A 14,277-nucleotide genomic window follows, 5' to 3' on the forward strand; every position below is an offset into this window, starting at 1 on the left:
ATTTACGACCTTTGCAGCCCATCTGAATGTGTTACAAGTGAAGAAGGAAGATCCAAAGGCACACTTGAATGTAAAAAGTGCAATCGAATCGTACACTACATTTGTTCAAAGCTCCCCGTCTATCAAATCCAGTTATGTCTAACATACAAATCGAGAGCTTTTGTCTGTCAAAACTGTGTCGTGTTCACCCCTGATCTATTGGAACGGGTCAACTCATGTAAAACATCAACAGTTTCAAGATTCCGAAAGGAGATAAAAGTTTGCGAAAATATAATGAAAGCCCAGGACGTAGAAATCACTCAACTGAAGTCCAAAGACGTTAATACAATGATCAGCGAAATAAAGGATAGCTTTGAGACCAGAATGGCAACGATCGAAAAGAAGATGGAAGACATCGTTGAGAAGAAAGGAGAAAATAGATCACAAAGCTACGCAGCAGTCGCGTCGAGGCAAATCGAGAAAAACATAGAAAACGTACTTCGAAGGGAAAAACAGGAGGAACGACAGATTCAATCCACGGCGTGCAATCTAATTCTTCATGGTGTTGGCGAGTCCACTGAAGATTCAGAGGAGTCAACCAAAATCTACGACGAAGAATATCTAAATGAAACAGTCTTACCTAAGAAACTAAGCTTAAGGAATATAAAGATTGAAGAACCTCAAAGAATCGGAAAATTTTCGAAGGAAAAGGAAGATGAAAAACACTATCGACCAATAAGAGTCCGATTTGCAAACGAAGAAGACAAAAATACAGTGAAAGTGAAAAGTGAAAGGAAGACAATCAAAGAGTGGTGTATGAAAGCCAAAGAAATGAACACGTCACTAAAGGATGCAAACTTTAAATTCAAAGTCAGGGGGAGCCCTAGGAAAAAACTCTATTTTAAGAAAATTGTAAACCGAACAAAGAGCGGTTCATAGAGGCCCATGTGCTCGCACGGTGGCCTGCGAACTTGTATAGCATTTTTATTATTATTATTACTATTGTTCTTTGAAAAAGATGAAATCACCAAACCCGCATTTGACAAAAAAACCTGTCAGTCATACTTCAAAAAGACACTATCGAGAGAAAAAACCAAACGCACCTTCGAATTCCCTGCTTGGATGAAGCAACTTGATGCACCAACGGACATATTCGACCTTCAACAACCGTCATACAGAGAAATCACCGGGATTATCAACAAACTAAAATCAAGCGGATCCCCTTGCCCTCACGATCAAATGAGCATCATAATCCTCAAACGGTGTCCAATACTAAGAACAGTTATGCACAGAATCATATCGAAATGCTGGAGTGATAAAATCTTCCCTAGCTGCTGGAAACATGCGTTCACCATTCTGATTTACAAAAAGAATAGCAACACTGACCCAGCTAACTTTCGACCGATTACTTTACAACCAGTATTTGCAAAGGTTTATTCGTCACTGATACGGAACAGAATTTACGGTTTTCTAAAAAAGAACAACTATATCGAGTCAAATATCCAAAAAGGTTTTTGGAAAGCTATATCAGGAACAATTGAACACACAGAACTTTTGTCACACATCATCAAACATGCCAAAAACAAACAACGCCAAGCTATTGTTACACTCCTCGACCTTAAAAATGCCTTTGGTGAAGTCGACCATCGTTTGCTATTAAAAGTTCTGAGTTATCATCACATCCCAGAAGAAATTAAATCACTCATCAGTGACTATTACAAACATTACAGCATAACAGTTGGAACCGAATCCTTCTCAACTGATTCTCTCCTTGTCGAGAAAGGAGTCCTCCAAGGAGATTGCTTAAGCCCACTTCTCTTCAATATGATAGTTAACACATTGATCAAAACAATCGACAACGAAAAGATCCGCTGTATGGGATATAACTTTTGCAACACCCTAGCACCACGCCATTGGTTCCAATTCGCTGACGATTCAGCTCTTGTCACATCAACTGAACAGGATACTCAACTATTGCTGAATGTATTCACTAAATGGTGTAACTGGGCAAACCTGATTGTCAGAGTTGATAAATGCGTTACCTTCGGTATCAAGAAAAACGGTTCAACATCAGCTCAATTCAAACCTTATCTTCGTATACTAAACGAAATGGTACCTGCAGTTAAAATTGGTGATAAATTTACATATCTTGGAAAGGACTTTTCATTTGATATGAGCACAAGTAAAGTGAAAGAGGAGCTAATCTCAGAGATGAACAAGTACGTTGACACCATAAACCGTCTTCCAATTCATCCGAGAAATAAATTGCTTATTATATCGAGATATGTATATAGCAAAATGCGCTGGAGATTTTCGATTTACAACCTTTCAACAACTTGGGTGATACAGAATCTAGACTCTATAGTGAAAGAGTACACAAAACGTTGGCTCAGATTACCCCAGAGTGCAAATACCAGACATCTTTACCTCCCAGTCAAGAAACTTGGTATGAAATTTATGTTACCATCTGATTGCTACAAATCAAGTCAGTTGACTACTCGTAATATCCTGAAAGAATCCGCCAATCCTGAAATTCGCAATCTTTACCAGTTAACAGCACAGAAACACATCGAGATAGATACCCTGCTTCATCTGAAAAAACCGAAACAACCGAAAGATCGTCTTGTCAACAAAACCGTCGAAAAGATTTTAAACGATATGAATGTTTTAAAAGAACAGAACACGATAATGAATCAGGTTGCTCAGGAATGCTCTGTCAGTGCCATCAGTCAATGGCAAACCGTTTGCGAAAAGCTCCCAACTAACATCTTCGTTTTCGTTAGAAAAGCAATCATTCTTCAACTAGCGAACAACACCAATTTATTTCGATGGAAAAAGATCCAATCAAACCTTTGTGGATTATGTGTCAACAATAAGCAAACCCAGTTACATATCTTCAATAATTGTTCGTTTGCTTTAAATGGTGGAAGATACACATGGCGTCACGATTCTATTCTGTTCACAATGTGTCACTATTTGAAAACTACTTGAGAATATGGGCTTTGAACTTTTTGCAGATCTTGATGGATTCCGAAATCCAGCTGAATTCTTTGATGGACCACGCCCAGATATCTTATTAAAGATAGGAAATGAACTTACTGCAATTGAACTTTCGTGCTGCTATGAAAACAATTTCACAAAAGCTCACGAGTATAAAATCAAACGATATGAAAATTTAAAAGACACTCTAGTTAATAAGGAGCATGTTCTGAGTAAATTGTTTGTTGAAATTTCATCTCTTGGATTCTTCCCGAGAAGAATCAAAGACTTTCGAAATTTCTGCAGACAGTTTGCTCAGATCAATACCACACGAATGATGCTTAAAATGTCTGAAGTAGCAATTAGAAGCTCTTATTTTATTTATTGTAGACGAAATAGTATTGAATGGGAAAACCCTGATATACTTAAATTTTATTGATATATTTTTAAAATTAATTTTGACGATAACATAGATATGGTGGCCAACTTTTGTAAATTGTTGAGATAAACATATCTAATTTTTATTGTATATTTTAGGAATCTTTTTAATTTTTAAATACAAAAAAAATGAAGTTTAAAAAAAAAATTATTATTACTATTATTATGAACTCCTATAACTATGAGAATCAATAACCATAGCAGTATTTTGAAAATGTGAGGTGAGTGTTTGTCGTGCCGGGATAGAAAATGCAAAAACGCATTTGAAAATTCAATTTCTTCCAATTCTATTGATAAGATACGTCTTAGCTTATATATACAAACGATAAATGCGAATAGATACAAACAAGGAGGTAGATATAAAAATATTTACAAAAATAAAGCTTGTCAATCACGCAATGGACTCGTGTTTAAAACAATATACAGAGCATCGGGAGAGCATCCGATAAAAAGTCTAGTATAGTTTTCTTGTTTACCTATTGCGAAATCAAAATTGTAACAAAACAGAAAACTGCGACAATGTTACAAGCATTACCAGAATAACTTTTCGATGTATCAATTTTGTTTTAAGTTTTTACACACTTCACTTTCCTTGGAGGCATTTCCACTATTCTTATGTTTCGTTTACGGCTCTTTCTAGTTCAATTGATGTAATCCCCTCAACTGGAGAGTGGTATAATATACTCTCTATAGTTCGAATCTCGTTTTCAAATTTTTGGTCCTTGAAGATCGAATTAGGGAGAATCAGCTTTGAAAATAAATTTATCTGAAGCTATGACTAGTGCAATGTTGGATAGGTCATGGGTCACGTGACTCTGCCTTTGAGCGATCCACTTGAGGTTGAAACACGACTATTACAAAAACATTTTTCACATAGTACTATTTACAATCCAATACCTTTGATAATGTTCATCTTTCGAACAAATGACAGAATCCTTTGGGTGTAATGGGAATTGCTATAGGTGGTTTCTTACTGATATTTTCATTCGAATTTTGTTGTTGCTGTTGTTGTTGTTGCTGTAGTGTACACAAGTGCGTTCCCTAGAAATAAGGATATTTCGAAGAAAAATATTTGTTAGGATTTTTTCCAAGCTAGTTTAAAATAAACAAATAATCAAAGGCCAGGGCAAACCGATCCAATATTTCATCCAACATGCTTTTTTCTGATGTTGGATGAAATGTTGGACCACCATCAAACATTTCATCCAACATTTACGGCGAGATCAAAGAAGCTCTCTCATTGAATTGTGTAATTTTTCGTGTTGGATTGGTTTGGTGGTACTTTTTTCTTTATTTTTTGAATTTTCATTTTTTTCCAAGTCATGTCGGATGAAATGTTGGATCGGTTTGCCCCGGCCTTGATTTTCGCTTCATCCAACGCAAGTTTTTCCATCAAACATTTCCATCCAACATTTAAAAATCATGCTGGATGAAATGTTGGACTGGTTTGCCCTGGCCCTAAAATAATTGGAGCCCTTGCATTCTTTATATTTGATTAGTGTTTAGCTCCGGATTTTCCATATTCAATGGCTGAAAAATCCTTGTATAAAGCATAAGGTTTTTTATAGCTTGGAAATGCGAGGCAAATTTTTGTGATTTTGTTGCTCGATTCTGAAGGCATTGGCAAATACAAGGAAAACCATAACCTCACCTTCCAACAAACAAAATGACAATCTGAACATATAATCAACAGGTCTGCGAATGAATGTCGCATCGTCGTACGTCTAAAGTAGAAAGATATCGCATCATTTTCCGCGGGATACAAAATGTCGACAGCAGCAACATAAACAATGTAATGCAATGTCGTATATAATACATGTATATGTCTGAAAATTGTGAACATTTGTTGTCTAAATTCATTTAAAGTTAAATTTAAGACGGACTTTTACAAGCCGTGTCACACAGCCCGCGCACAGTCAGTGGAAAAATCCACCAAACCTGCATCCCTGGTGATTGGAAACTACACTAATTCTTAAGCCCCTGGAGGAGGCATCACCCATCCTCATTTGTATTCCCCTTTATTTAAACCTAAATTGTTAAAAGATTTTCAGCATCACTGAGAGAGACAGGGGTTTACATAGGTTTTTGTAGACAATGTTTAAAAAAGACAGGTTTATTAAAGTCAGCTAGATTACTTTCTTACTTGATATATGTTTTGTATGTGTTTTTCCATGATGAAGGTATGTTAGGATCAATTCCCACTAGCTGAAAAAAAAAACAAGAGTGAGATTCAATTAACAACGAGGCTCCATTCTCTTCAAGTAATAAACTTATATAAATCGAAACTCATGTTGCGACAAGTTTTGTACTACATGCATTGTGTGAGCATAACCATGGAATTCACTTTTTTTGTTGTCTGAAAATTTTGGTAATTTCAAAATACTGACTTCATAAAGTAAAAAATTGTATCAAAATGTACCAAACTTAGGTTTTCTTCTGACTTTTGCGTCCTTATACAGTGTCTCATCATGAACATATAAACGACTGGACATCTATCTTTTATTGTCTCTTTGAAGCGAGCTTCGTTGCCGCCTGTATTTCAAAATTGGTATGAAAAATCCGACAATATTCCGTCATAATTTTATTTATTTGAATTATCTAGGTAAAAGGATTGATAGAGCTTGAACATTACTCCTAATGCACAAAAAAATTATTTTCGAATTTTTTCACAAGTTTGCAATATATTTTATCAACATTTTCATTTCTAAAATGCAGAATTTCAACTGCGTGTATACTTTTGAATTCCTTTTGTCACTCCAATAATTTTTTTTATGACTTGCCAAAGTTGAGAGCCTGTGTCATAAGAATATCGAAATTAGAATGTGACACTCTCTAAAATTATTAGACACTTTTAAGTCAAAATTTAGAAATATTAGTTGGAGTTTTGACAAGCTGACGATGATTTTGCCTCAGTTATCTTTGCTATGATATAGATAAAAGACTTGAGAAGAGTAGAACAACAGAGACTTTTGTCGAAGTTTTGACGTTTTAGCAAGGTATTCCTAAGAGATATACCATCAAAATTTATTGTTTCATTTGATGATTTTAACGAGGCGGCAACGAAGCTATCAGTGTTATCTTCAAAAATACAAAGGGAGATGGATGTCCAGTCGTTTATATGTTCATGGTCTCATGTAGACCCTTGTTGTGCATTTTTGAAAGCTTAAGAGCTCAACTTTTAAATATCCCGACGACCTTTGTCGGGCTAAGGTAATAATATGACTATGGGAATATAACTTACTTTAGAAGGTGGTAAATGATATAAACACATGTTTTTCCACAAGCCTGGGTCCTTTGATAATCTGTTAAATTGCTGATTGACACAGGCTAGTGCGACGATGTCTTGATGGTCAGAGAAACAGCGGAATAAATAATGCAACACAACACTTGGTAGATCGGTTAAGTGAATGTTGCTTGAATTTCTTGTTCCACGACATATCTGTTGAAAGAGAAAATGCGGTGAAAAAAAAGAGTGGTTAAGAATGAATTCTTAAAAATTCAGTACATCATACTTCATGTCTTTGTGTGCTTAATTCGTTCACACAACTGATTAAGTTGAATCTCGGACAATTACGCTGGAAAGAAAAGAGGCTACCTTTTTAACATGAAATCTGTGTAGTCTTCTCTCCATGCTACTGATCTTATTCAGAACTGTGTTCCATAATTTTTGTCGTTTGAATGTACCTTTATCTAAAATAGAAGATGACAGAATATAGTTTTCTATGATATCTATATATTAATACACTAAAACGTGTGTGTTTACAACGTTTTGTAAAAAGTTTCCGAAAATCTAACAAAGCTATACAAAGCCTCCTCTTCACGGCGTTGAACCATCGTCTTTTTACACCTCATGCAGTTTTCCTACCACTAGACTAACTTTGAGACGCTAAGATACTATTTTCTATACAGGAACATTGGACCTGGATGGGTTAAAATCAATCTTTTTCCCAAATATAATTTTTGCTTTTGAAGAATTCTTATTCAGATGCTCTTTAAAATTTTCTGTTTATAGCGGCTCCCTATCCATTTTAAAACATTTTAAGGTCTTTTAAAGCATGAACATATAAACGACTGGACATCCATCTCCTTTTGTATTTTTGAAGATAACACTGATAGCTTCGTTGCCGCCTCGTTAAAATCATCAAATGAAACAATAAATTTTGATGGTATATCTCTTGGGAATACCTTGCTAAAACGTCAAAACTTCGACAAAAGTCTCTGTTGTTCTACTCTTCTCAAGTCTTTTATCTATATTATAGCAAAGATAACTGAGGCAAAATCATCGTCAGCTTGTCAAAACTCCGACTAATATTTCTAAATTTTGACTTAAAAGTGTCTAATAATTTTAGAGAGTGTCACATTCTAATTTCGATATTCTTATGACACAGGCTCTCAACTTTGGCAAGCTATTTTTTTCAAGTCATAAAAAAAATTATTGGAGTGACAAAAGGAATTCAAAAGTATACACGCAGTTGAAATTCTGCATTTTAGAAATGAAAATGTTGATAAAATATATTGCAAACTTGTGAAAAAATTCGAAAATAATTTTTTTGTGCATTACGAGTAATGTTCAAGCTCTATTAATCCTTTTACCTAGATAATTCAAATAAATAAAATTATGACGGAATATTGTCGGATTTTTCATACCAATTTTGAAATACAGGCGGCAACGAAGCTCGCTTCAAAGAGACAATAAAAGATAGATGTCCAGTCGTTTATATGTTCATGTTTAAAGTCACTTTCGAATGTCCAGTCACGATGGCTAGTCACGATGGATAAAAAGATCCGGAACATAATTCTTCTAAGCCATTTACTTAATTGTGGTTAAAAAATGCAATGCAAGGCGAAAATAAAAAATGTAGTGTTTCCGGAAACCGGCCGGGTGAAAAAAAATAATTTTCTGACCCGGCCGCAGACTTCGTTAGTAATTGATACATTAGTAGTCAGGGCTTACTTCATACTGTTTGTACATAAAAGTTATCTTTATAGCTCTATTTCAATGATCTTAAGTTATCAAAAATAGCAAAAAATAGCAAAAAAAATAATTTTTCCGGCTGGCCGCATGAGAGCTTTTTTCCTTCACCCGCATTCCAGAAACACTGCATTTTTTTATTTTCGCCCAATGTTATCTTTTTTTCTCTTTCTTTCATAAAATGAAAATCGTATCATTATTTCGGCAGCTATCTTTCTTCCTTTAGAGTTTTTTATATGTATAGTGATTCGCTTGATTGGGACACGCAGCGTGCGACGCTGCGCATACGGTTAGTTTTAATATAAAACTTCTTGATACTACCCATTAGGAACGGGACAACTGCACAGCCTCTATGAAAATTCCACCCCCACCCCCCGGAGGGGGGCACTCGATTTTGAAAACGACCGTACGTTCGGCCAAAAACCAGGTCTCTAAAATCGGACCTTTATAGTGCAGGAAAAAGTTGGCTGAAAATCGACCCTTATATATATAAATTTTTTGAAATTTCTCAAATTTTACCTCAAAATTTGGTATTTTCTCAAATTTTACACCCTTACAGTGCACTTTTTCCCACTTGTTCACAAATCAACCCTTACAGTGCACTTTCCAAAGTCCAAAAAACCTACCCTTAAGGGCCGCACGTCCGGTATGTCACTTACCTGGAGTGCCCCCCCCCACGACTATTTCCATCCCCAAACTATAATAAATCTCAAATGATGCTAATGACATTTGGGTTGAATAGAGATCCTTACTTTTTAAATGTTTTTCTTTGTATAATGAGACCAGATGTTTTGCAATGTGGACATTTATTTCTGTAGATAAAACTGCAAAAGAAGAACAAACGAAGTCAAAATTACAATCTATTGACATATGCGAACAAGCATTAAGAGGCCAAGGGTAAAAAAAATGTCAAGTTGTCAATAATATGGAATTAGAAAACCATTGAGGTTGAGTCCCTCAAATATTAACAAGTTAAAAGTTCAGCAAAAGATGGTTAACGGATAGAAAACTCATATGATTAACCAATGTAATAGCCTTAAAGATCACTTCTATTGAGTAAAGCAACCAGAGTGCATCAATCGAACTTTCGGAAAATTTAAATTAAATCTTTTTGTAATAGATACTTAAAGCCAATCAATAATGACACAGGGGTGTATGGATAACAAAATTCCATATTTTCAACATACCAGTATTGACGAGTTGTTCAAAGAGGGTTAGCAACTTTTTCTGTGATGAACTACATGTGGAAACAAAATCTTGCTTCAGAACAATTTCCAGCATCTTAAAAAAAGGAAAAAAATTAAAATTGAAATCAATCGTTTTTAGCTCAGAAGCAGGAATTTGATATATGGTTTGTCCGTTTTTACTCAGCGAACCGTTGGTAAATAATTGGCTAGGAAGCAACTGTTGTCTCCCATGAAACAGATTTGGCGACTTTGTTTGAGGATCTACCGTAGACATTTTGAACTTAAATACAGTATCAATGATTATCAAAGTGAAAATTATTTTCATTAATATCAGGTATTATCGGCGATCCAAAAAATATCTGCAATCTGATTGTTTAAATTGAGTACAATATATCTTGTATTTTACATGTACAAAATATAAATGGATTAAAAGATGTTGTTGCATTGTAGCGGTAGCAGCAATCTAACGTCAATTTGCTACAAAAGTGCCCTGCGCTTTTTTCCAACACAAAAAGTGCATTTTTTTGGGTCACCTATAAACCAGTTATCGGACAGTTGCGAGTACAATATGGGAAATATTTTACGAGTTCCGAGATTTTTCCGTACAATATTTTCCGAGCCTTTAGGCGAGGAAAATATACGGAAAATCCGGAACGAGTGAAATATTTTCATATTGTGCGAGAAAATTACATATACTTATGCAGAAATTATCCTTGTCAGTAACAAAATAAAAGTTTCCGTTGAGGACGTCCCCTCTCATTATTACACGTAAAAGCTGTCAAATTTGCGCCTCAGTATATCAACATTCTAGTTATCCTTCTTCTTCTGTACTACCAAGGATTCGAACTAAATAATAAGATTGCTTACATTAGTGACGTAATTGAATCGTCTTGGATTACGCAATGATTGTTTAAAAGAAAGTTTATTGAAGATGTAGACAACAGGAGGTGATTTGATCGTGCACTAGAAAAGGGAAAAGAGAAATTTAATAAATGCCATTCTTTATTACTGCATTACATTTGCCATTCGATGTTACCCCGATACTCCAACATAAGACACATGATCAGAGAAGGTTGGATCTGCCTGAAAAAATGATATGTTTTCCCGGATCCACACTTTTTGAACAGTGTTAAAAATACAGCCTTACAAGAAGAATGGATGGCGTGTGGATTGGTAAAGACTCTCTTGTAAAGGTTAAGAAGAATGCAAAATAGTTTACCTGTGTTTGCGAGTTTCTGGAGATGAGGTATGAGGTTTTACGACATTCACCAGGTAGAATGACAAACGGTGGCCCACATTCCCAATATATCCCACAAACTAGTGAACAATTAGTGAAACTTCATATTAAAAATTTAGGAGAGAAAGACAAGGGGTATGATAAATGAAAAGTCTATAAGCTACCCTGTATAACACTATATCCCACTGGAGCTCTTAGTGGAGCTCTTTCATATTGCCCTCTTATTTGGCAAGTCCTCACAGTGCTAAATCAATTTAACAGAGTACATGATTCACTACTAGCTAACATTCCTCTTAAAATGCATCGAAAGTAGTAGGTGCTTGGCGTACCGTGTTGTGTTCGAGCGATCACTTCATCTTCACTGTCACTACTGTAAGGACTCGTCACCAGGGGAATCCTAACAAGAAAATATGACGATAAGGTGTTAGCTGTAAAACTTGATATTAGTCAATTTTGTAGAGCGCTTCTGGCTCTTAGTTTCTGAGCTAATTGACAATTCTGAAGTGCCAAATGGATGGCCCGTGAAATTCTCACACCTACCAGACCTCTCTAGGACCTTCTAGACGACCGAAGGAAAGTTTCTTATTTTGCTCTAAATAGGCTAAATTCGCTTCAACATTCAAAAAGTACAATTTCCAGCCCCTTGCAACTAGAGTGCACTGACTGGTCCATGAGTTTTTCATATTTGACCATCATGCTTATTTTGTAAGGAAAGAAGATACAGATTCGTGAACAAAGCCAGGAAATAAAATAAACAACAATCTTTTTACAAATTCCCAGTCTGGTTTCCGCAAGGGTGACTCTTGTGTGTCTCAGCTGTTATCCATAACACACAACATCCTGAATGGTTTTGATGTTGATCCACCCCTAGATACTCGTGGAGTGTTCCTTGATATTTCCAAAGCTTTTGACAGAGTTTGGCACGATGGTTTAATTTTCAAACTTAAGTCATATGGTGTTTCTGGCTCCCTTCTTTTATTAATCCAGAATTTTCTACACGGGAGACGGCAGCGGGTTGTTCTTGATGGTCAAGCTTCTGATTGGACGGAAGTCTTGGCAGGTGTACCTCAGGGATCTATTCTCGGACCCCTCTTTTTTTTGATTTACATTAATGACCTCCCTGAAGGAATCATTTCCATGATCAAAATTTTTGCTGATGACTCATCCTTGTTTTCGCTTATCCTAGACCATATTCGCTGTTCTCAACAACTGAACAGTGACATGCAGAAGATAAGTGAGTGGGCTCATCAATGGAAAATGTCCTTCAACCCTGATCCTTCTAAACAGGCAGTTGAAGTGTACTTTACCCGGAGGTTAAATCCAGCTGACCCCCCAGAAATTATTTTCAATAATGCAGCCATTGCAATTCAGGATCATCAAAAACATCTTGGTCTCATACTTGATCAAAAGCTGGCCTTTGACCGTCATCTTGATGAAAAAATAAAAAAAGCTAATCAAGGTATTGGTCTTATTCGCAGACTTCGTAAGCTTCTACCCAGGGAATCTCTTGTCACTATATACAAAACCTATGTTAGACCACACCTAGATTATGGAGATATCGTATATGATCGTCCTGGTAATTCTACATTTTCTGAAAAACTCGAGTCTGTTCAATATGATGCCTGTCTTGCAATTACTGGATGCTTCAGAGGAACATCCAGAGAAAAAATATACCTTGAGCTAGGCTTTGAAAGCCTGGCAGACAGACGGTTAATTAGAAGACTCGTATTTTTTTATAAAATAATCAATGGCTTTGCTCCTGCTTATCTTACGAATATTCTTCCTCCCCAGAGAGGAGAGGAAGAACGCAATACAGGGCGAAGGATAAAACCACCACTCGAGGCACCTTTCTGTAGAACCGAGCGTTATCGTGCCTCTTTCTTTCCTTTTTGCATAAATGAATGGAATAACCTCGGAGATCATATACGAAATCTTCCCACTATTAAGTCTTTCAAGCAAGCAATTCTCCGATTTCTCAGACCCAGTGCTAACTCAATTTTCAGAGCTAGTGACAACGATGGTGTTGTTCTCCTTAACCGATTAAGGGTTGGTTTCAGTCATCTTCGTGAGCATAAGTTCAGGCATAATTTTGCAGACACAGTTGACCCCTTCTGCAACTGTCGACAAAATTCAGTAGAAACAACACAGCATTTTTTGATGCATTGCTCTGATTACTCTAATGACAGACTTGTGATGTTTGACAGCCTTCTTCAACTTGACATAACCTTGTTTCCATTTAATCCCAAAACATTGTGTAGAATACTTCTTTATGGCGACCCCGATTTTAGCATTGTCCAAAATCACGATATATTGAGTATAACAATAAAATTTATCCGTGACACAAGCCGTTTTGGGGGACCGTTTATTTTAGTCTTTTACTCTAACTGCTCTCCAAGCTCTTTTTGTTTTTGTTTTTTTTTTTTTTTTATTTTTTTTTTTTGTTAGTATTTATCCTCTGTAGTAAGTTTTTTTTCCATGCATTTATCAATTGATTTATTAATTTATTGTTAGCTTAGTTTGGGTTCCTTCCTCCTGGCGGTATGATCTGGTGGTCCTTTTGCGGGAGGTTAGGAACCCTTAGTTTTGTACTATTTGTTCGTGTTTCATATACTATAGATAAAAAAAAAAAAAAAAAAAAAAAAAAAGAAATAAAATTTTGCGACTAATGATCATTGCCAGAATAATTGATCAATGCATACCTTTGTTGTTTATTGTTGATGACGATGGTTCTGATGGTTCGCCAACCTGTTTGTGTTTTGATCCATGTTTCTCCTTTAAATGGCATCTTCTTTTCTAGGCATTCAATTCCAAAAGCTTTTTTCTAAAAAATCGTCTTGAAGAAAATGAGAAAGAGGTACTTAACAATAACAAAGTTTTTCCTATATCAATTTAAATTCGGCAAATTCAAACCTTTTCAACATTACGCCAGATTACGCAAAAGAATGGAACCTTAAGGTTTGGCACCTCAAGTTCCACGTCGATATCAAAAAAAATCACTTTCATTTAAAGTTTCTGGCCATAAGATTTCAAAGATGGCCCTACGTGGGCCCTACGTCTTAAGATGAAAAGATATGAAAACAAATTAACATCGCAATGGTTAAACGGCCAAAAAACGCAGCCAATTATGTACAATTGTAATTCATTGGAGTCGAGCATTCCTATATGCCTGATGAAATATTTTCTATGATAAGATAGAGGTTTTAAATGATTACGCAAAAATGCTTGTTTATGTCATGAAAAGTAAAAGTAGAAAATTTTTTAAGTTTGGTATAAAAACAGGAGCAAAGAAAAACCGTTACGGTTGACGAAAGCAAAAAAAGTTTAGAAAAACATATTGGAGGTCGTGAGAAACTGGTTTAAGGTTGACTTTTCATCAAAGGTCAAAGAAGACATCTTATCATAAATAAACATACGTCAGAAGTTTAGTTTCCTAAAACAGAATTCAAAATAATCAAGAATAGTATACTATATCGGAAAATATTGAC

At 35.6% G+C, this 14,277-nt stretch overlaps 1 protein-coding gene across 1 annotated transcript; it reads right to left on the reverse strand.

Annotated features, from left to right (window-relative positions):
• Positions 1-3,658: 3,658 nt before the first annotated feature.
• Positions 3,659-13,646, reverse strand: LOC136813886 (F-box only protein 32-like). The gene is made up of 11 exons (XM_067070383.1): positions 13,492-13,646; positions 11,122-11,189; positions 10,775-10,872; positions 10,423-10,518; positions 9,556-9,649; positions 9,121-9,192; positions 6,992-7,086; positions 6,638-6,835; positions 5,540-5,601; positions 5,048-5,120; positions 3,659-4,437 (listed from the first exon to the last, which is right to left on the reverse strand). The coding sequence occupies exons 1-11, from the start codon at positions 13,575-13,577 to the stop codon at positions 4,306-4,308; spliced, it is 1,074 nt and encodes a 357-aa protein (XP_066926484.1). The 5' UTR covers positions 13,578-13,646; the 3' UTR covers positions 3,659-4,305.
• Between the last annotated feature and the right edge of the window lie 631 nt (positions 13,647-14,277).

Source organism: Clytia hemisphaerica, unplaced genomic scaffold, assembly GCF_902728285.1.
Source record: "Clytia hemisphaerica strain Z4C2 unplaced genomic scaffold, Clytia hemisphaerica genome assembly, whole genome shotgun sequence".
Taxonomy (NCBI): domain Eukaryota; kingdom Metazoa; phylum Cnidaria; class Hydrozoa; order Leptothecata; family Clytiidae; genus Clytia; species Clytia hemisphaerica.